At 37.4% G+C, this 24,709-nt stretch overlaps 2 protein-coding genes across 5 annotated transcripts in view; one reads left to right on the top strand and one right to left on the bottom strand.

Annotated features, from left to right (window-relative positions):
* LOC135161164 (uncharacterized) overlaps positions 1-16,951 on the top strand; it is a 32,334-nt gene extending 15,383 nt beyond the window's left edge. The window contains exons 1-2 of one of the 4 annotated variants that reach the window (XM_064118481.1): positions 4,068-4,168; positions 13,669-16,951. In XM_064118481.1, the coding sequence (XP_063974551.1) occupies positions 13,777-15,423 (1,647 nt within the window). In that variant the 5' untranslated portion in view covers positions 4,068-4,168; positions 13,669-13,776 and the 3' untranslated portion in view covers positions 15,424-16,951. Of the gene's footprint in view, positions 1-4,067; positions 4,169-6,083; positions 6,380-6,407; positions 6,532-13,668 lie in introns of those variants that run through there. The other 3 variants (XM_064118479.1, XM_064118480.1, XM_064118478.1) reach the window with 3 other exon arrangements.
* LOC135161166 (odorant receptor 46a-like) lies at positions 1,726-5,165 on the bottom strand. Its single transcript, XM_064118482.1, has 5 exons — positions 4,508-5,165; positions 3,936-4,328; positions 3,178-3,382; positions 2,032-2,187; positions 1,726-1,946 (listed from the first exon to the last, which is right to left on the bottom strand). Exons 1-5 carry the CDS (start codon positions 4,897-4,899, stop codon positions 1,908-1,910), a joined length of 1,185 nt encoding a protein of 394 aa, XP_063974552.1. The 5' UTR covers positions 4,900-5,165; the 3' UTR covers positions 1,726-1,907.
* Positions 16,952-24,709: the final 7,758 nt, after the last annotated feature.

The following is a 24,709-nucleotide window of genomic DNA, read 5'->3' as shown; positions in this document are numbered from 1 at the left end:
GCTGATTAGTGACTTCTATCGAAAAAATTTGGTGGTAGATTATTTATTTAAAAATTCATGAGATAATTTTTAACATTGTCAACTTTCAAAAACGGTGAACAAGGATTTGACGAGAATTCAATTTACAAAATTAATCAGGTTATACGTGAATGATTAAAACATCAATAGTGAGAGTAGAGAATTTCAAGGAATTTCTCTATATTATTGAGACATCTGTAGAAAAAATTGAAAAAAAATATTAGAGGGTCTTTCGTGAAAAATAAAGGTCTTGAGAGATAAAATTAGCTGATAGAATTGACATTCTTGCATTTCCCTAAGAATGTCGCGATCTTTCGATCTAATCGACCCATAGAACTCGTCCTTCTGACTCGCACGTGATGTTAACGTGTACGGTATACACGTCCACCTCGAGACCCCCCGTACTGATAGACAATTTGTCAAATGTTTTTCCGTCACGGTGAACTGATTTCCCTGCCAAGGTCAGAATCTCCCTCGATTCACAGTGATTTTAATTTCGAGCGAGAAAAGTGTCTACGAAATCACTGAGTGTAACGAGGGAAATTTAATCAAGTTGCTCAATTAATTTATTTCATTTGAAATAGTGTGAACAGGATTTATGGTGCCGAGTGTGTCCGATGGCCTTGACCATGCACTCAGAATTCCGCAGCAATGCCATTGATCCAATTCCTAATACCCAGTCGAGTTTGCTCGATGCTGAGGTCAAAATAGTGAATACAATTTGTGTGTGAAAGAAGTGAACGTTATGCTCAGTGAGAAGAAATATTTTTTCTTTCAATCAAATCAATTGAAAAATTCTCTCGCAATTCCATTCGTCGTGTCAATTCAGGCGGCAATTTCAAACAAAAAAGGGTTATATTCCATGAGGATAATAAAATCGTTATTATGCATTTTCTTTCATTGTTGTTTTTATATTCTTTCCTCAATTTAATGCAATATATTTACGAGTCATCTCAGTTTCCGGATTACTCTCTTTCATGAGGATGATAAAGTCAGATTGCCGTCAAAGAATTGGTGAGGTCATTCGTCAATATTTCCCATCTCTGTATTCATGAGATATTTTAACGGCATCAAAATGATAAATTGATAAACTTGGGGGAAAAAATTTGACAATGATTGATGGACAGACGGCTAAAAATGAACTTTTGCATGACTCGAACGATATTTTTTCGCCGATCAATGAGACAATCGTTGAGATATAAATTCAAGTTGCTTAACTGTATCAGCATGCGGGAATGTCTCGCCATAATTTCGATATTTTTCGAAACAAAAAATTTGTGTAAAGGAGGTTGGACACCTTCTCCTGGCCCAGTTTCAATAATTTTATGGATGTCGAAGAGTGACCACATTGTTGGGGAATACTCACACTTTCGTAACAATGAAATATGATTTCGAATTTTTTAATATTCCATCGGTGAAATTTTGATCGATTTCGTTGTGGGAGAATTGATCAATCCTTTGGACGTGAAATGAGAAATGAAATTTACATTCGCTATGACAGTGACAATTCCTGAAGGTAATTAAAGTTCTAGAAACTTTTCCCGCCGCTGTCGAAGGACTGGACAATATCAAGTGATAAATAAAAACTCTCAATGACGTCAAATTCGATTGTCTTATCTACTACTATCAGCTTTGGAGAGGAATTGAAAAAAATCATCTTTTCATTGATGTAAGGCTTTATTTATCTAAAATCAATCATAAATTTAACTATTATTTCGTTGATTACAACAGAATCATCTCACCGACGATGCGGGTAAATTCACTAGGACATGAACAAAATATATCGAACAACAATTAGACAACAAAACGTCGGAATTTTAGACTACAGCGCTTTTCATATAAAAAACCGCGACATTAGGTTCTGTGACACGAGCTTTGGTTTTCATTATTTAAAAAATATTGTAGATAGAATACGCCAGCATAAGTGCCTAAAAAACATTATCGTTCACTAAAACTCGTCGGCGATTCTATCAAATTGTTTCAGTGATTTTTTCTCGTGTTTTTATTACTCACTTTTTTGAACGCCTCGATATCCAATTTTAACATTCCAACGCAGTTGAAAACAAACGGTTTCTTAGTATTAACCATCATGAGCATCACTGATTGCTTGGTTGTTTCACTAAGTGCGATCCAATCAGAGTTGTATAAAACATCCCCAATGCCATCAAACTATAAAAGTCGAACGCATTAATAATCATCGATAGCTCCTTTGTCCCCAAACAGAATCATTAATTCATTCTGACGGTTCCATCACAAACAAACAGAGAATAATTCATCATATCATTTTCTTAAGTAACAACTCATCACATAGACAACTCAACATATTCATAATTCACTACATGAACAACTCAACGTATCAACAATTCACTCCACTGGAAATTCTCTACCAATATTCTACATACCCAAATGTTCTCGGTACTCAAAACAATAGACTGATTCCACCAAACCCCTACCAAGTGACAAAGTTCCCAAAATGTTCCCTAATACTGAATGATTGAGAAACTGAGTCAATAACGAAATTTCCTGGTGTCAAAATATTTGAATGTTGGCGGGTTTATATGCTGAATTGTCTGGGCAATGAATATTCTCGATGAATTGACCAGTTACCTCTCAATAGTGTGAGTTTTAAGATTTTTTGATAAATGGGACAATAACTTTTAATATTAACAAAAGACTCTTAGAAATTAAGACAAGGATTTTCTGTCAGTTAAAGTTCATTGTGGAATGTAGAGTTTAGCCTATATGTTTATTTTGTATCTTTTATAGTTTTTCCTAGTGGTAATAATTTAGCGTGAAGTGTTTATTATAATTGAGTGATAGTTTTATGGCATGCATGCCTTTTTGGGGCTTTTGTGTGAGGTCCAGTGGAGACAGTGTGCGGACAGATAAACAATGGATGGTTTGTTCTAGTGTAGTGAAGAGGGAGAACTATAGATGAGAATAAGTGAGATTTCGAAGAGTGGACAAGTTAGTTCGTTTTGAGTTTCTGGAGAGAACAGACTTATTTTAATCGCGGCATATTTTTACCTTTTAATCAACATTATTGTACCAAGTTGATGTTTTCTTATTATTATAGTTTTTTTTTAAGTAGACTTTTTCGCATTTATTTCTTGCCCACGACATTGATCCTACAGTAGTAACATAGCAGTGGTCGATTACCTCCAAATACGTACGATGGGCAGCATAGCAGAGTAGTAACATCTCCTGAAATATAAATACCCAGTACCCTCCCAATTTGAGGAACTCCCTCGACAATATCAGCGTCTCGGACATGAGATAAACCGTCGAAGACAGAGCCAGCGAAGTTACCAAGTACTGTATCATCATAATGGGAGCAAAGATGGAATTTATATCTCTAGCCAATCTGAAATTGTATAACTGACATGAATGCTGACTAACATAACAGACGTGTATTAATATCGTAGAAATATATGAGGAGTTGCATCCGAAAGCTGAAGACAGAAAAGTCTAAAGTGTTACGTCCGAATGATTTCACGGGCAAGAAAATCCCGAGTTTTCGAATTGGTTTGTCCGCTGGATTGCGTCGGACTTTACCGGAAATAAGATGTTGAACGTTTTCTGGGTACCAATGAAAAATAAAGTGCGATAAAAATGTTTCTTTTTGTGTTTCCGTTCCTCATCGGAACAATTGAAACTCATTTTTTGAATTTAAAAAACATTTAATTGTTTATATTTTGACATCGCGCAATCTAGAGCGAGTCTTCTGGGAGATATTTTAAACGTAATCTTCGGCGGAAAATATTTGATTGAACATCAGGAACTAAATGAAAGAAAACTTTGAAAAGGTCAACAAGGCTTGTATATTTGGACTGTTTTCGTCTTCCCATTTGGAACAGAATCGCTCACATAAATTCGGTAATGCCATTCGATAACAAGAAGTAGAGGTAAAGTCTAACCTGACAATAGCGATGTGATATTGAACGCAACTATGAAATAATACGTGTTCCGGAAGGAAGTGATTTTTTGTAAAGTAGTCCCTGGTGCCATTGGCTTTTACTAGTGTCGCCATCATGAGCTGAAATCGGTTCTTCAATATCTTCACCTGACCCACTATTTGCATCATCAATTCGAAGAAGAGAATGTCGTATGTAATCTCGAATTGAGCTCCTACATACAGACCTAGTCCAAGGTAGATGGATGATAACCACTGTCCTGATAGAGTAGAATAATCATACGGTAACCAAGCGCTGAGAGGCAATGTTCTTTGCGGTAGAGTTGTGAATAATTGATCAACCACATAATGCAATGGGACTATCATGACGTATATACGAGGTAAAATCAAAATGCGTCTGAAGTGAATCAACATGATTAGATACATGCACAGCATAAACAAATGTCTGATTGTCGCAAATATTTTCATTTTTTTTTCAGCTGCCAATAAATGTTCCTCACTGGGACATTTTTTCGTTTGAATCAGACATTCGTTTTGGTCTTGTGAATTGTGATCTTTTAAAAAATGATGTACTACCGAATTTTACTGCTGAAGTGCTGGTAGATCATGCACTCCTTCGATGTCTGGCATTTAAACGGATGTTGCTTCAGCATTTCCAAAATTGTGACAACCTTCGGACGATAGTGAATCCAGTTGATACTTTTGAAACATACACATATTGTCGTGAGAGTTATGAATATATTTTGGATAAAAACTTTCTGATTCGGACGATTCAAAAGGAGAATGCCCAAGAATTGAAACAGACCAAATGTCATGAAGAGAGTTAATATTAGAGTTGAGTAGATGTTGTAGAGAATGGATTTCCACTTAGACATCTCTTCCGGCTTCCAGAAGCCCAGATATTTCAAGACTAAGAACGTTTCCTTATGGAAAAATTCTGAGGAATTATCACTGCGATGACCCGCCATTGCCAAATTTGGGATAGTTTTATCACTCTTTGGTCACGATTTAAGCCGCCCTTTAGACACGGTAACTCAATCAGTTCGTTATCCTTTATCCTTCCACCCTCGAACCTGGACTGACACCGGTAGTAGCACAAACCAAATCCCATCGGTGAAAAAAGGTTTATTCAAACTTCAAAAATTCATCAATTGGCAAATATTCATGGATCAGTAATGCCTTCCTTAATGCACGGATATTCCACCGGAAATAGTATATTGGGACACGCAACCTTCCCACGTATTGACCAATCTTTGAAAAAGGTCAATAACGATAGGGGATCATGAAAGATACCCATTTTATTACTATTTAATACAAATCATAAATAATATCTATTTTTTTATGTTCAATTGTCCCTAGTGATTAGATAATTCTTCCTAAACTGTCAGACAAGATACGTCAAGAAAAGATATGTCATTTTTACTGAATATTCCTCTCCGTGTATCTTGAATTGCCATAGAAATGTCATTGCCAATGTCGAGGGGGGAATTTCAATCTTGTCAGTCTGAAAACCAGACACCTGAGAACACGATTGAGACAGCTGCGTATCGATATCTCGCAGGACAATTACCAGCCTGATAATAAGATCAGACGACGCGTCAGATATACCCCCAACCTAGTCATTATTTCACCCTCATTATGCATCGACATCGTCGAAAGCGCCGAGCGCGGGGGTAACAAATACCCGATTACTCACACCAACAACCGATCTCTTTTATTTTATTTCCTCGGCGTAATTGCACAAGGCCGACGACGTAACGGCCCCACAGTGCGCACGCTTAGAATATGTAATTCCTGGGCGTATTTCGATCGGTATCAGCCACGCGTGCGCACTCACAGAGATCGGCACCGATTTCTATGGAGAATCAATTTCATTGGAGGTGGAAAAACGGACATTTTGTTCCGGGAAATGCATTTGATGAGAACAAAATTCCAAACGTTTCATTAATAATAAAAAAAAATTATTTAATAGAGACGAAACATCACATTATTATTTTTTTATGAGTAGAAAAAAATTTATTTCGTACGATTGGAATAATTTCCGTATTATTAAAAAAAGATTTTTTTACACAGTTTTTTAAACCAAAAACATAACTCAACAAACATATCAGGACAGTGCCCATATCATCAAAACCGCTGACGAAGCGCTTGTCCAATGGATTAGATAATTACCTCGACAAATACATTGATCAATTACGCCCTCCGCAATTAGCTACCTCTCACCGTGATTTGAAGTGCCGATTGTCCTTGACGTATGAAAGCCCATGTTAAGAGGCAGTTTGAATCCAATACTCAGCGGCCACTGGTCTTAATACTCTGATTAAATCGTCACAATAAAGTTACCGTCAAAGACGTCGTTTTCATATTTTCAATGTGGATTTTAATGTGAAATTGTTTGAATTTCCATTTTCTACTGAAACTTGGCTTCCTCTATAAATAATTTCCTCCGTATGTATCATTTTTACATAATTTTTTAGTGCCACTGGGAGAGATGTGGAGGGGGAAGGAAGGAGTCAGGTGCAAGTGGAGGTACTTCTTGGGGTATTGTGAACAAAAAAAACATTTACCTCCGTCACAACCGACGATTTTAAGACCAGGAGGTGCGATTACGAGATAAAATCAGATTTTCAAGATTGAAAGTGAAATTAAAAATCCATTCTCGAGATCAATAAATAACATCAATAACAATAATTTCATCCTTTGATTTCGAGGATTTTTTTTTCGTAGAAAAGGCGCGGAAATTATATCCAAGTGCGGTATTAAGATAAGGAAATATTCTTATATCACCCACGAAAGTAATTATGCAGCTAATTGTAAATATAACTCGTGCACTTGTACCAATTAATCTCCCCCAATGGCTCAATTATTTATTCGGCATTATCGCATGCGAGTGCAGCTCAACTCTCGTATTCAACAACGCGTGATGAACTTTGTGTTAATTGCCTCCTCCCTCCCTTTTGCAATTTTTATACATTCATTTATTTCATTCCACTTCACTGGCAACTGCGCTAATTATCATTGGCTCAAAGTGCAGAACGAAATAAACGTACTTATTCCATTTTTAGATGTAACCTTTAACAACTTTTTGAATGATGGCAATCGTTAGAAAGCTAATCAATTTAATTTTTACTCGATCAAATCAACACGTGTGGGAAAATGAGAATGAGAATTCTGTGATTTTTACAAGACGTTTTTCATAGAAAATTTCATGATGGGAAAATATCAAGTTTATCTTCCCTTTGCTTTTTAAACTATGGAAACAATGGTTGGAAAATGTTAATTAATTTTTTTAACTAAATCGAAATAAGCCGGTGGAAAAAGTCAATTAACATAAAAATTCAGCATCACAGTTGGCGCCAGGAAAAAAAATATGAACACGTAATCTCGTGATGAAATCGCGTGGGTCCACGGGGCACTGGGGAGACTCCCTTTCCGCGTTAATTTCGTATTTCTCCTTCTTTTGGTTACTTTTTTTTATTTAAAAGAAGGCGCACATTGGAATGCAGGAGACGGCCAGAGGGCACGACACGATTGAAAGTGAAACCTGACAAATGTTTATATGGAAATAACGGGCGATTCGTTTTCGATGCATCGGGGTAAAAACCGCTGGGAAATAATTACTAAGGGAACGACGAGACACCCACGCAGCGAGGAAGTCCCTTATGATTGATAGTCGATCATGGACTGCGTGTAGTAACTCGAATATATTTTTTCCGTTGGATGAAAGCAACGCGTGTGAAATATTCAAATTTTTAAGCAAAAAAATGTGTAACATTTTTAACGATTAATTTGTCTAAAAAAATCGGTACATTAATCCCTGCCGCTTTAATCGGTAATGTTACCCGGAATTTTTCAATAGCGGGGAGTTACCTCTCTGCTCACATTGTAAAGGCCCGGAGTGGTTGTACTGGCGTTTATTTTTATCCTCAAATTGTGCCGTAACCAGCGGAGGATTACCCAATCCTCTCGTGGAGGACACGCGTCGCACGGAAAAATGCACCGAGTGCGTGTCCTGGACGCGTTCTACAACGTGTTACATACTGTTTTGGTATGACCAGTGTAAGTGGGCGGGGGCCTGATAGCGGTATTGTCATCGTCTGTTTGGTGAACGTTGATGTCGTCGCTCAGCTTTTATGGCTTTTATACGTGACTATCTCTAGTGTCATTTCTCACTTGAGATTAAGTGATAGGAAATTGTAGCTCATTAGAAATTGTCCTGTCTCTACTGGGAGTATCGGGGCTTTTTCCCAAGTGATTTATCGTTCTCAGTGGGCTGAAGACGACTTTGTTGTTTGTTTGTCTGCGACATGATTATTGTCTTCGATAGTGTGTGATATGTAACTGAAATTACAACCCACAGGTGATAGAGAAATAAAATTGTATCCTAGAAAATGTTATAGTCGGAAATTTTAAATGAAATTTCAGATAAAATCAATTTTTTTAAACGTCTCATGATGTTGCTAATTGTCAATATTTATTTATTGAAATAATCTCTATGTTGAGTCGTTTGCTTGCGGAAAGACCGAGAATTTATGTGTCTCAACACGAGCACTTTCGGCTGTCGGCCGGGCCTATAGAGTGCTCACAAATTATGAAGTTCGGTGTTTGTCTTATCTAGCACAGCCATTACGTTTTTTCGAATTTCCTTAATTGCGGCAAGTTGCAATAATTACGTCAAGAGCTGCTTTCATTTGCCGCCATTGGTGATAGCCGTTTCCTCTTGCGATATTTGCCATCGATTCGATTTCAATTTTAAATTTAAATTACATCAACTCGTCCCAACAAGAGAAGGAAAAATAACATAACAAATTTGAGGAATTTCTTTTTTTGTCTGTAAATCCTCCTCATACCCGTTCAACATTTTTTCTCCCTAATTAAAACATGATCAGAAAAGGGCAAAATCATTTACATCACATGGCCTACCGAGTATTTCTTGACAAATGCGATTATAATTCTCACCTCCGGGATGGATTATAAATTCAAATTTGAAAAAAAATGTGGCCCTAATGTTGAAATCCAATTATGTATTTGAAAAATAAATTATTATTATTACATTAGTGATGGGTTTCTGAACATTATCAACAGTTTTTTTTATCTATAAAATTTGCGTTCTTACACTCAGAACCAGAGATTCCTGAGAAGTTCTACCTTTGGGCTTCGATTCGTATTTCTTCCAATCAAAAGCTTCGGATTTGACGCAACAAACTTGTTTATTTTTTGCCTCAAATCCGACGGATTTGAAGAAAATCGAAATTAAATTCTATAAAATCGTTTTTCTCGCAAGAAAACCTATTCACTGATGGCTAAAATTTGTTTTTCACACTTTAAAAATCGGCAATAATTTTATTTCGGCCTACAGATATTTTCCTGGTATCTGAAGCCAGAGATTCTTCAGGAGCTCCACCTCTTGTTCCCATTTATCTTTTAATCCTCAACAAAAACACGATAAGAAGTGGATAGAACAAGAGGCAGAGCCACACATGACAATATGAGCGATGATCGGTCAGGGGCAATGAAAACACCGGTGGAAAGCAGGCGAGCTAATAAGCCGGTTGGAATTGGGCAAGGTCGGGTCGATGCCAATGGCGATAGCGCTCTCCTGCTACTCTCTCGTGAGCCTGATTTCCTTGACCGAGACCTTAACACCGGCTATTTAATTAACATGCCAGCTAATTACCCGGACAGGGGCCGGATCTCAAGTTCCGTGCATAAAAATCTATTAGAAAAAAAAATCTCATAATGCGTATTTCGTAACATTTCTGTTGGAAATAATTACTTTGTTCTTTTTTATAGATTAGCTTAGTCGATGTCAATTGCCTCTGGATGAATCATCAGAAATTTATGAAAGCCAGATATTATTTTACTATAATTGAAATATAATTTTATGGCGCATGATGAAGTGTCAAAGTTGACCTTCAATGTTTAAATGATACAATTACTGCGCGAGAAAAATATCAATAATTTTATAATGATGACAGATCAGGATGGGAAAATTGTCTGGAGATGCGCTCAGGAAAAACAAATGCAGTAAAAATTACCATATGTTTTGCATTTATTGCAAATGTAGGAACTGTAATGCATTTATTTCCATGCCAGGTATAGCATGTACCTCTCGTAATTGGCTGCGGGTGTTTTGCCATGAATAAATAAACAAATAAATAAATGAATGCATAAAAACAAGTCGCAATATCCCTATGCTACTAGCGATGGGTTGGTTAATTAATTGAATTAATAATTCTCTCAAGGGATGATTTCTTGAATATTCTACAACGTTTACTCACTGATTTCACACCGTAGACAGAACGTGGAACCGGTGGCAAGGACACAATACTTCAAAGTCACATATGTAATATACCGGACACGATTTGCACATCGTTTTATGTTTTATGACGCAATTGTGCTCGATTCTCTTCATTATTTATGACGAAAAAGGCCCCTTTTACCCCCCGGTATCACATTCCATTGTGTCAGGGCCTCGCAATTTTCAAGTACTACCGAGATGAAGAATTTGATCTCCGGTGAACTCAGTGACCTGAACTATAATTAAGGAGTTTCTACCTCCGTTCCATAAGTTGAAAAATACTAAAGTTCGATGATAATTTTTTACCAATCTTTGAGGAACTTCAAGTGCAGATCGATGTTGAGGACATTTTTATCCGCCTTTATTCTTCCCCAGGCAGTCAACTAATAACCGACTCAATTTACCCCCTCGTTCTCCCATTTTAAATTCTCCAAAATCATCCAGTCGATTACCAAATCGGTATTATTTCAATCAACAGAACGATATCAAAGGAATCCTTTCTATAATTGAGAGACTTCTTGGTAATCTTAACTCGTCAGCCAGGGTCAGCCATATTGGTTCTTCATACGGTGTATCGCATACCGTGTTGAGATCAAGTCAATGTAATTAGTCCGATACCAAGCAGAACACGGGGAGCAGGCACGTATGAGTAAGCCATGTCTGTACACAATGTAAAAGTCAAGTATGTGGTTTTCTCAGAGTGCCCGACAACGCCCCAGCAGACAGGTGACCTTGATTGGTCTCTTTCTTTGAATTCCTCGGAATCCAATGGTGTGTTACTCACATATGCACATTTTTATATACATCTCTCAACTATGTGTTCCTGAAACGATAAAGATTAACCTTCGACTGAGAAAATCAAGCACGAAATGCAATTTCTTAGGTTTTTTTATCTGAATTTTCATCTGATAAAATTTATGAGGACCTTATGAGGCGAAAAATGTGATGACAACGTCCACATTTTCTCGACAAAATGCGTATGAATTTTTTTTTTTTAAATAATCCAGTAACGAAGTGATAAAACGAGATAAGTTGACTTATTTCTGAGTCAAGTTTTTGGCCGATATCTCCCAATCTAAGATAGATCCCACATTTTTTTTTATAACATTTATTATAAAAGGTTATAATAAAAAGTTTCCTATATTCCCTAAATTCCGAGATATTCATCAAAAACTCGTCAATAGTCAAAAGTGCATATTTTCCAGGTGGACATAATTTCAAGGGAAATTAAAGTATTTACTCAGGTAATGTGAAGTTCGACCCATCCGACGCTTAGAACAGATTAGTTATTATCGATTTTGGTTATAGGTCAGGGTGTATTTGGTTCCTCCAAACGTTCATTTGTCAATAATTAATGAGTGTCTATTTAATAAGCCTTGTTTGACTTGACTTTCGCCATTCGGCAATCATCAACGAATATCCATTTGTTAATATTCAACTCTCCCCCGCGTTAATAGTTAACGAATCTCGTTTGGAATAAATGAATCATTCTACCAGTGAGCTCTCTCCAAAATTTCATGTCTTGCATTCCGATTTTCTTAAAAGCGACTTTCAGAAATCGCATTTTTATGAAATCAAAGACGCTGCCTCGAACATTATTACTCAACCGATTAAAAATATTCACTGGTGACTAAAAAATGTGAGTGATGACAAGAAAATCTGAATAAGTAGGGCTTTGAAAAAAAATCGGCGTTGACACCAACATTCATGATTCATTTCACAGGTGAATTCCATATTAAACTGATAAAGATTTATCCAGCAATATCCCGTATCGAATATTGGCGGTATGAAGTGAAGCCGACAGAGCGTGACCCCACAGTGGCCGGCGTAACGCGTTGTTCCCCTTTCAACAGGAAACCATTCTAGTTCAACCGGTCGCAAAATCCAGTGGAAACAAACACTGGGAGGCGTGAATTCACCGAGAAAACGCCTACGCAAAATTCACCACTTTTTACACTGTAATTTCTATCCACCTCATTTATTTTCACTGATCAGCCATTATGCCCGAAGGTGTCACGACTTTTGTCACGATATTTCACGTAAATTCTGGCTTAACTTCCAGCCTAATGATATTCCCGTGTTTATTGACGTATCGAGAGATTGAAAATGGCTTCACCCTGTCACCGATTACACGGGATGGAAGCTTTTTTTTTTTTGACACGAAACAACACTCATCTTCGCCTTTTTACGAAGTCATCGGTAATATGACCAAACAAAAATTTCCCAGATATTTACTGGTAATTTATCTCAGGGAAATTTAAACTACTGCGCAGATAAATTTATCTATCTAATCTGGGTCAAATGGCATTCGTATGAGTTTAAGATCGGCGAGGAATTCCATTCCTCGAATTTAACGACTCAAGTACTAAAATGCACTCAACGACTTCATTCTCATCCAATAAAAGACATCAACATATTTTACACAATGTCACACAAGTTTATGTGTCTATTTCCATTCTGAATTATCCATGCTTATCCTTCCCACAAAGATCCCCTCATTCTCGTTCAGTACAATCGTATATCACGATGGCAGCGGTCACTGACAGCTTCAATTAAATTCATACCGAGACTCGTTACATCTTCGAAAAACCAATCTTCATGTTGCATTTGGAACCGTGGAAACAGTACTCGGAGTCTCTCTGCTTGAGATATTTTTTTATCCTCATTTCCCCACCCAAGTAACTCAAATGATTTACGCGGTATGCTGTCGACGGCCCAACGGCTTGTGAACACACGGGTAGATTGTGATTTTTTTTATTCATCTGTAATAACAAGGAACATTGCTGTTGAACTTGCCTCACTCCAAGGACAAGTGGAAAAAAAAATATTGAAGAAATATTGTGAATATCATAATTCACTCATAACTCGGTCTTTACATTTTTCTTTTTTACATCGGTAATAAAGTTTAATTTTATTGAAGACTAGGCTGCGATATTCACCGACCACATAACAATTTATGACTGGGCATGATTTTGAGAGAGATATGAGTATAAACTGTTGGAATTAGGAGCTGCCCACACCAGAACGAGATAAACGCAATAATTTAATTTGTTGACACACAATTTAATGCTTTTGAAATTGTTCCGGAATAGCTTTTTATTCGAAGTGTCCTAAAAGGAAAGGACATCTCGCTAGAAAATAATTTAGAAATTATGTTAATTAACTGATGTAGATCTAGTAGATCTAATTAACAAAAAACATACGAGAAATATTCCATTCTTATTGGCCCTGACACTTTCCATCCAGCATCTCACTTCATGGTGTTCCATAATAAACAGACAACAAATGAAACAATCAATATTAGAATTTCACTTTTCTAATTTCCATTCCCAACGTATTGATTACTCTCTCATTCAAAAAAATATCTCAATATATTTGATTCGATCTCCTCTCCACATTTATCGAGCACAATCTAACCATCACCATTGATTTCCAGGTACTGTTGGACGCAGCACTAGTGTGGGAGCATACAACCGCAGCTCCAGTCAAGCGTAATGACATCGTAGCTGGCACTGAATTCCTATCAGTCTTCATAAACGGTGCAATGGCACCAACACCCCGTAGACGTGGCTTCCGACGTGGTTACCAGGTACAGGACAGTATTGCTGCCGAGTCACGACAGAGTGAGGCCTCAATATACCGGATATCCCGGGCACCATCGAGTCCAAGGCCAACGATAACACGACCCAGTCACCGAGAGATTGGCGCCAGACTGTATCCAATAAGTCACAAATCATTGGAGCACAATAGACAGAGTTTTACACCGATTGTCGACGATATTGGTACGACTGAGGAGATTGGATTGAAGTTGAAAGCACCAACACCAGCAACAGGAGGTAATCATCATCACAGTCATCATCATCATCATCATCATCAGATTGTGAGGGTCAATGGTACCAGGGGTTTGGGTAACGGTAAGACTGTTAATAGAAAGGTCATTGGGGTGAGTGTGACATCAACGGTTGAGGCAACACCGTACAAGGTGAGGGTCGAGCACTACGACAACGATCAGCTCAGCATGGTGACGAGACCCCCTGCGGAGGTGCCAGTATCCCAGGGAACTTTTTCAACCGTTAGAACAACGAAACCTACCTCAACTCTGGGAATATCGTCGAGGCCTTTTACAATGCCCACAACTACCATCAGCACAACAACGACCAGTTCAACGGCCACAACTCCACTGGCAAGATTGGTCACTGAAGAACTGAGTAATATTGTTTCAGAGTCGAATCGCAGTGGTTTCTCGGCGGACGAAGGATTGCCAAGAACAAGTTGGCAGGCGAGATCGTCAGTTACTCCCGGTGTTGGACCGACAATTCCTCATTCAACGCCCCCATCAAAATCTCTAAAAGTCGAACTGGATTCAGTGCCCGTTGGGAGTTCTTCAGAGCCTGTGGAACAGAGCTACGAGCTTCCCGAAGACAACTCTGAACCTCTGGAGAATCATGAGGAACCTAATGAAGGGGGTGAGCATCCGCCGCAGGGACGAAAAGCTGGCAGACACTACGATACGTCTCTGTACAATCAACCCCCCAAAGTCTATCCTCAACCCTCGAAGATCTATGGAAAACCTTCGAGGGTCTACTCGGAACCCTCCAAGGTTTATGGCGAACCGGAGAAGACTTACGGAGAACCTGCAAAAGTCTACTCGGAGCCCTCGAAGGTTTACAGTGAACCATCGAAGATTTATTCTGAACCAGCGAAGGTTTATTCAGAACCAGCAAAAATTTATGGGGAACCGGAGAAAATTTATTCTGAACCAGCCAAGGTTTACTCGGAACCAGCTAGGATTTATGGAGAACCTGCCAAGGTTTATGGAGAACCCGCTAAAGTTTACAGCGAACCAGCGAAAATCTACGGTTCTGATGGACGACCTGTGGAGCCGGTAGAGCAGAACTATGAAGTTGATGAAGCTGTCAGTGTTGGTAGCAATGGTAATGTTCATGGTGTAGTTACAGAGGCATCGAATACACCGACTGATGTAGATGGTCATAAAGTCGGTTACGTTGTCGAGGGGAGAAACTACAGGAAATACAGAGTTGAGGAACGAACACCGGATGGCTTCATCGTTGGGGAGTATGGGGTTGTCAGTCATGATGATGGATCTCTGAGGGGTGTCAGGTACACTGCTGACGGAACCATCAATCCTAGACTCATCTACGATGCACTGATGAAGTTCCTCGCATTGTGAAGGGGCTTTGGAAACTAGAGAAGATTAGAAAGAACTTAGTAGCGAATTGGTGAAGGAAGATGTGATTGGAGTTAAGCATGAGAGCTTTGTCGTGAATTTTCTGAAGAGTTGCGATTAAAAATCTGAAGATTCTTTGACGTCGTGATTTATATCAACTATCGATACTTGAGTAAAAATTTATAGTGGAGTAGTAGAGTGGGGAGAAGCGCATAATAATTTGGAAATCCGTATAAGGACTCTCATTGTGAAATCCGGAAAGAATTCTGGTGAATCCTTTCTTCATTGAATTGTCTGATGTGAACGCAAGCGTTCTCAACACATCTCTCAAAAAATTTGGGAGTTTCCACTATTGGAATCACCTTTCTTAATCACTTTGCTACAGAATTGCCTTCGACACGTCGGCGAACGACTGATTTTATTAATTTCTTCCCTCTTGCCAACCCAACTGCCTCATCTTGTAATTTTAAATAAAATTATTACCCTGAGATAATGCACCTAGAGCAATGTTCGATTATATCTATTTTTCTGGAATTTTTCTCCGATTGAACATTTTTCCAGGTCTTAGAAACGCTTCTGTGACGATTTTAATTCACCCGAAAATGAGGATCAAAGTTGCTTGAGTTTCCAATGGCTCCGCTTCTACGACCATAAATGGCAAACTCGTCACGGCAGCGTTTCCGGTAACATCCCACGTGTGTTAAACGTCAAATAATAATATGTAGTAATTTGATTTTATGATGGATCACTGGTTAGTTCTTTAAGGACATTGAAGACGCCGACTCATTGCATGGGTTCAACGTTCCAGGAGGTATCTCAATAAACGAGAGACATTTGATTAATCTCTAGTAATAATCTTATGAATAATAGCGGTATTTTACGATACATTTTAGTCCATTGTCTTCATATTACCTCAATCATTGGGATATTTCCTCTTGGATTGTTTAGCCGTTTGTTTATCAAGAGTGTCTCGATATGTGTGTTTGCGAATAATACGAGGTGCTCGATTATTTTCTAATCTAATCATATGAGGTGCAGTCATTTTGGCATTGGCAAACAGCCATTTTTCACGGAGACAATAGGAGAACTTGTGTGCAATTTTTTTATATATTTATGGGTAATTTTAAATAAACAAAGTTGATGATGTGATGAAAATGACTCGATCGAAATTTCAAATGAGAATGGAAATAATAAATTGCCAATTGTTATGAATATATGCTCAACGTTGACGATTTTATGAATGAAGGGAAAATTAATTTATGCATGGATGACATGTTTTCGAATAGACGGAATAAAATTTCACTCATTATTCATTGTAAATTGCATTGATTCATTCAATAATCTCAATTATGTGAATTAATTTTTTTTTTTCGTAGTTGAGAATAACGAATGCTCATACTCGAGATAGTTTATTGTTTAATTAATAAATTGATGAGACAGTGAAGTGTAAGTAATATTTACTGTTGTAGAATGTATAGAGCTGTGCTACCGCCATTCCTGGGGTGAAACGAATTATGAATAAATTCATCGATATAAATTGTTTTTAATATATTTTTTTTCTTTCACCTACATTTTTATTATATCACCTGAAATATGATGGGGAAATGAGGTAGTCGGGAGTAACTAAATGATCATAAAGCTGACAAACGTGACAGGGATTGCACGATCATCGAATCGTTGGGGATTAATGAGGGGCAATTTGAGGGAAAGAGATCAGTGGCGAACGCAGATTGAGAATTTCCATAAATAAAACGGTCATTAATCTGGTATTCGGGGCCTTGGTTGGATGACTGAATGTACACAGAGCCGGTGGGCATCGCGGCTGATTTTTTTTTGAGATGTTCGTTGACCCTTTTACATAAAAAAAATGTAAAGTATTCGGATCGTTATAGTGCAATCATGGTTTTTGCTCCTTTTTCAAGACTTTGCTTTCTTAATTTATGGGGAAATATCTCAATTTTCCTGGACGTCGGGAAAAAATAGAACGAATTTAATGAACCTACATGAAAAAATCATGTAAAGATGGTCTGCAAGACGTTCTAATGTATAGTTATCCCACATAAAGACCTATACGTCATTATGATTTATTAGTTTTTTGGGTTATTGTTATTATTTGTCTTATGGAATTCCAAAAAAAAATTCAGTAATCCCAGAGGGTTTGTTATGCATATTTTTCTATTGGAAAATATTTTTAAATAATTTTTCTGTTGAATAATCAAGGAAAGAGTATAATGACAACAGTTCATATTTCGAATACTCGTATTGGAATCCCAGAGGCATCAATTGTACCGGAGTGATCTATCATTCCAGCCTCCCAACAAGGACTATCCATTATCCATTGAAAAATACCAACACGCCATTGCAAGTGCATTCTCCAAGCTATTAATCTTGAATTTTTCCACTCAATATTCACCTTCAGGCGTCCCAATCCACTCCTCCCAGTGTTATCGAATGCAAGCGTTAAAATTCTATTTTGCTCTTACAATCTGACTCCCGCTCATAATCCGCTTGTTAGTTCTGTCCGGTAATCCGTGAACTGTCAGTCAAAATGATTGAATTTTTGCATAATTTTTTATTTCATCGTCCTCCTCAATATTTCCATTGTCCCGGACTCCTCGGATTCGATTTGTTTGTCTCCTCGAATTTTTTTCATCCAGCGAACTCTAACCGTGTTGCACAAGTTGGTTAATAAAGTGAAAAACGCACGAGGTGGGCAGACTAAAGCGGGTGGATCAGGTATTGTACGAGTTTTCGAGGGTGAACGAGTGTTCCATCGCTTGCGCAATCCTGTGACAAAGAAACTCGTTAGCCATATGCATAATGTGATTTTTTTTTCTGGCGAACGATTTTTGTCCAGCCAAAATCGTAAACAACGTTTGTGCAATTGGATTTGGGTGAGTATTTTAAATGCTAATTTGAAATGAGACACAAAACTCATTCGCAGACAGAGAAATATTCAGTAAAAATTATCAATTTTTTATAGCAATTGCTTAGCGTCATATCATATCTAAAATTTGAGAAAAACCTGAGCTCCATAGTTTCTAATGAATATTTCTCCTTATTCAGCATTTTTGTTAATGAATTCTCCGAAAGAAAAAGAAACATTCTCGACGCACTACGTGTAAAGTGACATTTTAGGCATGTGAAATTGTGACACTTATATCTTTTAATTAAAAACAAAATTTAGTAAAACTTTTTCTCAGTGTTGAGTGCCCGACAAAAGACTCACTATAAAAAGATGAAAATAATAATTAATTTATTTTCCTGGGGTTACCGAGAATTTCAAGGCCAGCCAAAGCATAGCTACGATCAATTTGAATAATTGACACAGGTATGTAAACCTCTGAAAAATGTCAACATAACTATGATAGTATTTGGTACTTTCGTCATAGCAGTCTCGCGACTAGTCACTCTACATGCGTTAACATGTACATGACATTGAGTAACCGTCAAATTGTTGCTCTTGAAACCTTGCCTTATAATCCGTTCTAATACACCTCCTCGTGAAAATCTCTTGCTTACAGGGAGCTTAATTAGAAAAAAAAATCACCCGAGTGAATTTAATATTCTCATGTGTTGATACATTCCAATTCGACGTGAGAAGACGTTTGATTGACTGATAATCCAGGCCTCGCAAACGGAATTTGTCCTGTAATAGATCATCGATAAATATTCAGTGGCAATTGATGAATAAAAAAAAATAAGGAAACATCGTTTGACAAATTTGTGATCAATGTGTCGACATTTATCACACGAGGTTGTATAAAAAACACAAATACTTAAAGATCCGTCAATTCTTTATTTATATGTACATCACATGTAATTAACTCATCATTCAAAATGTTGAAGGATCTGAAAAAAATATGAAAAATAGCTTAACCTGGCAGTGTGAATAAAGGGACATCTGACAGTCACCCACAGTTCCTCCTCGACGCCTCGGCGCCATGTAAATCGACGGCGTCGCTCAAGTCCTTGAGTGAACAAATTTTTTGCCACTTTTGCACCTCTTTTTAATGCTCCTTAGCGATATCGCATGCAGCTAAACAAAATGAGGTGTCTTGAAACATCAAATTATTGAACAAAAAAAGGGTTTTTGAGCAAAAAGTGTTTTCTTTCAACGGAGACGCCTGAGAGCCCGAATGCTGATCATGTCTGGAGATAATTCTCAAGATCACCGGAGCTACCGTGTATGGTATAAAGAAAGAATTTTTCATATTTTCTATGGAAAAAATTGAATTATCAGTGAGAATTAATTTCTATGAAATTTCCATGTTTTTTAAAAAAAATTTTTGAATTTAAAATTTTTGCTTGAATTTAATAATTTTGTGAGAGGAAAAAATTACCGAATGCACCAAAAAAGAGAAGAGAAAAAAAATCATCAAGAAATTGTACTTTTATGAAAATTTCAGTTAAAGATTTACAACTTTAAATGGGATGAAATTAAATTGGATTGAATTCAATATTTGAAAATGCTGTGATGTTGTTATATAATTTTCAAAACATCTCCAAAATTCAATATCCGTGACGGGCTTATAATTATTTGCGCCTTCTCACGAATAAAAATAGAATTTCATGACAAAAGCTCGAGGTCATGGCAGAGAGCGCTCGAAACTGATGGCTTTTTTAGAATATCTGGAATGAAGGCCAGGAAGTGTCAGGGCAAATGGAGCATCAATCCGAGACATTCGGAATCCATCTCGAGATACAAATAAGTCATTAATTATTCATCCCCGTTAGGTATACGCAAGTTTTTTGGGCGATTCTGTTGTACAAAAGGGCACTGAACGTCCTTGGTTGGCACTTTTTCACCTGATCTTTTCTCAGAACGTTATTCTGAACCTATTTTTATAAATTACAACTTCTCAATTGTCATAATATTGACCTTTCAACAAAAAATTTTCACGTTTTCCTTTTCAACATAATTTCGAGTACCTTGTAAATTTTCTTTTCATGTTGCAAAAAAATGGGCATTTTGTTGTATTCGATGATCTGCAAAATATTGTCAGCCAACGAAAGTCCACGGGCGAATCGATAAGTCACAGAATTCAATCAATTATTCCATAATTAATGAGCCCCCTAGTTCCATCGACTCCACCCCGTAAAACCGATCATCAATACCCACCCGATTTATAGTGTACTTTGAATGGAAAATGACAGTGGGTTAAGAGGAGCCAGCCGAGATAACCCGAAGGGGCATCGACAGGAGGTTCCGGTGTACCCTGAAAAATTCAATAATTGATCATCCGTTTGGAAGCAAGGTCTGTTCTTCATGCACGTACCCTCGATAAACCCGTTTCTACGCACAATTCATGCGAATAACGCGACAAGTTGCCATGAGAAATGGATCAATTGGTTGTGGGCAGAATTTATGCTCCTGAGAAATGGTTATCGAGAACAACACGTGATTATAGTCGTCTCAGAAATAATATCTCTCCTCTTTCGCGTCATCAATTTTAATTCTGTCTCATAAATTAAATGTCATTTTTTATCTTCATTAAAATATTCATCCGCTGTATTAGCATTTGAATTTTTCATGATTCACTCTGTCAATTCCCTCAGAATTATTTATCGACTGATGTCAACTGATCAATAGAAAACATATTTGTCAAAGGTTGGTACTGACGTACATTGTTATTTATCCATAATTTCTCATTAGTCATTGCTATTTATTATTCATAAACATTTATGGGTTTTTTAGAATTTTTCTGGGCCTATTTCATTGACAAATTTGATGATTGATAATGTAAATAAAAATGTTCTTTCATTCGAATGCACGTTTCAACAATTAATTTTATAATCTATTTATTGAACACCGGTAAATGTGCTTGGTTTTACCGTTCGACCACTGGCCTATCGACCGCTGCTAATGTATCTGGATAAAACAGAACTTCAAATCACAAAGTCTCAAGTAAACACCGCCACGTGATGACTGTCCAATCAACCTCAACTCTCTCCGCTCGAAATACGTTTTTTTCACCCCCAGCCATCTCATTGTGCAAATAATTGAAATTCTAATCCCCGTCGGCTCCCGCAAATACTCAATGGAATGACAGTCACGTTAATCGAATCAGACAATGGTGAATCGCCCTGAAGAAGTGGCAGTGTGTACTGGAGGGCGCGTAACCCCGGAATTGATCGCCTACTATTTTTTTGTGTAACATTGAGAAGGAGAGTAAACTCTGGGATAGCACGCGTACGTTCAAGTAAAAAAGCCCATAGGGCCACACGTGACTTTGCATGAGGTTTCTGGGAGATGACAAGAGCCACTTGGACAACTAAATCTCGGGTTAATCGTTTTCAAGGGCTGAGAAAATAGGTTGAAAGCCTTTGAAAAGATTTTTTTTTAATGACATTTCAATTGATATTGAGAGAAATGGAACGAAAATTCAGAATATGAACTGATCAGCATCAAAATATGAAAATCCGGGCTAATAGAATAATTAATTCATTGTTAAAAAACGTTGGTGAGAAAAAACAAATCATTCGGAAGGAAAATTTAACTGAGTTGCAAAGCGGTTCTATCAAAGCATGAATTTATCAAGGAATTAATAATCATTAATTAAATCTTGATCAAAGCTCTTGTAAGTATAACAATAAAAAAAAATAATATTTAAGAAATAGATTTTTCCCTCAATCGAATGATTATTTGGCAAAAATATGTTTTCTCTGCAAATTCCCAATAATTTTCATTAAACATAAAATTCCAAACTTGAAATTCTCAAAGCACAACAAACAATCGTATGTATACAAACAAGCTCCCGTCAGTTGAGTGGTTCATCGAGATTCCGTGGTTTTTTTTTCCGGTACACAAGAAAACAAGGGATTGATGGAGTGAAAGTGGGGGTGCAAGAACAGGTAGAGCCGGGAATAGGGGGATAGGGTACAATAGCTCTCTCGCGGTGAACACTGAACACCGACGCTTTGTCCTTGAATGACCCGGCGAGGATAATGAGGAAGAAATTAGTGGTGCGTGAAGGTATGAAGGAGAGTACGAACCTCTACCTGTATTAACCGCCTTAACATTTTACTCCCTCTCAAGGCTCCAGATCCCTCACTCTACCAGACTCTCTCAGTCGCTCATACCCTTTTGCCTTTGGGATCTTCCAATATTGTTCAACTGAGGGCCAGCGCGCCCGGTTCTACGCAGAGGGCGTACAAAGCACTCCAGAGGCATTCAGCCAACAGATCTACTTTTTTGATAAAACATTGAATGCTGAAAAAAACTGCCCCATTCACAGACTGGGACTCATTCATTTGTATTTCTATTCGAGTACAAAACCAACTGGAAATGTCATCGGTTTTCTTCATCTCAGGGGGCCCTCAATGCTTTGCTGATGAGGAGATTAAGCGTTTGATTTCTGGGGAAGAATTCATGGAGATGATGAGATAAGATCCATTTTATTGTGGGGAATGAATTAGAGAGTGTTGGAGAATTCATTGGTGTGCAGGTTATTTTGCTAAGGTACAGCAAGAAAATATATTTCTCGGAAATAATTCACGTAGATTTTAAATTCAAATTTGGCGAGTTTGAATTTAAATTTCGATATTGATTGGTTAGAACAACCAGTTTTAGACACTGAAAAAAATAGACAGTTTACTAGTAGAGAAAATTAAATTAAATAATTGATTTTTTTGGAACCTTAATTAATCTATTTATATTCACAATTTTCCCAAAAGTCACAACTAATTGAACAAAATATCGTTATTATTTATTTGTAATAAACTAATTTTAAAATGAATTATTTCGTTAAAAATGTAAATCAAACGGCGCCAAATATTCCTGAGTGAAATAAAATGAATTTTCATTAAAAATCAGTGAAAGTATCGGATAATTTAGTACCAAAAATTGAGTCAATATTTTCAGCAGAAGTTTTCATACATACTTAATCACAAACATGTCGGCAATATTTCAAATAACACGACAGCTACTTTGTCAGCTCCCCTGTACCTAAGTGAATCCTAAGTGGCACACATTCATAATTCATAGTGACACCTTCAGGTGTCGAGTGATTTGTCCCTGCCAGCAGAACCATTAAACGCGGTAAAAAAAATTATTTCAAAATGTGTTCATTTTTTCACAAGTGAAAATATGCGGGATAAGCTACTTGTTACTTTGGCATATTTTCCCACAACGGTGGGGGTCCTGGAGGTGACATGCGGGCCAGTTTGGTACACGAAGGTGTTTTGTTCCTGAAGAAGAATCTAAGGGGCCCTCCCTCGAGTCTAAGAGACTTGAAAATCAAGGGGAGAGCCGGGATGAAGTGCACCTCTTTCACGCGAATTATTTTTCAACCCCTCGCCTTTGCGTTTGCACCCCAGAGATTTTGAGAGAACGTCTATCACCCTCTTGAGCGTGCTCAACAGAAACAAATATTTACATACGAGCCTCTGGGGCTGCCATTCACATATTTTTGATGAGCTCAAGTTCGATTTCTGACTAACAAAATTTATGCTGTGAAAAAAAGTGAAATTCTATTGACAATTGGTTATTAATTTTCAAGACAGTGACACTGAATGTGATCTAAGGATTAAAAAGCTCTAAACTATAACAATTTTGAGAGACATGAAGACGAGAATTTATTAATTTTTTTAAATTTACAATCTAATATTTTTTTATTATTACTGCATACTGAAATATGAAAATTGTTGCGTTCGATTTTTCCAGCAAATTCTGCATTTTCAATACCAAGTTCTGAAAATTCTAGAAATTTCCGGAAAGTGTGCAGAATTTTCCAGAAACAATTCAGACAAATTTCTTTAGCAGCACTTAAACATATTAATGGGAAAAAATATTTCAGTGGATTCATGCAAAAATATTGAATTGGTGAAAGCCACCGATTTTTAAAAAAAAATCGAAATTTTCCAAAAAAACAAAATAATTCTCAGAAAATTTCAACAATTGACGATCTAAAAAGGGAGGAGAGACTGTAATCTGGTCCGCGTGATTCACGGTATCGGCACCACATGTTCCCTGAATAGAAGAATTCACACGGAGACCATCTCCCGAATGCCGGTCAATGTAATCACCCTCTCGCCGAATGTCGATCAATTTCCAATGGGCACTTGCTACTCGCAGCTGAAACCCCCCAGTGTGAATTCCATCATCGAAGGTGCGATTTATTATCACCTCCTCGATTTATTCACACCTCAAATCCTCACCACTCCACTCCTCATCCCCTCTCCATCTCGACAATCACAAATTCGTTCTGTTGGGCATTCACTCGTTCGTTGTAATATGACAAGTGTTTTGTTCGTCAGAGTCGAGTGGGACAATCACACAGTCGACGAT

Source organism: Diachasmimorpha longicaudata, chromosome 4 (assembly GCF_034640455.1).
Source record: "Diachasmimorpha longicaudata isolate KC_UGA_2023 chromosome 4, iyDiaLong2, whole genome shotgun sequence".
NCBI classification, from domain to species: domain Eukaryota; kingdom Metazoa; phylum Arthropoda; class Insecta; order Hymenoptera; family Braconidae; genus Diachasmimorpha; species Diachasmimorpha longicaudata.
This window is presented reverse-complemented; position numbering and strand designations above follow the sequence as displayed.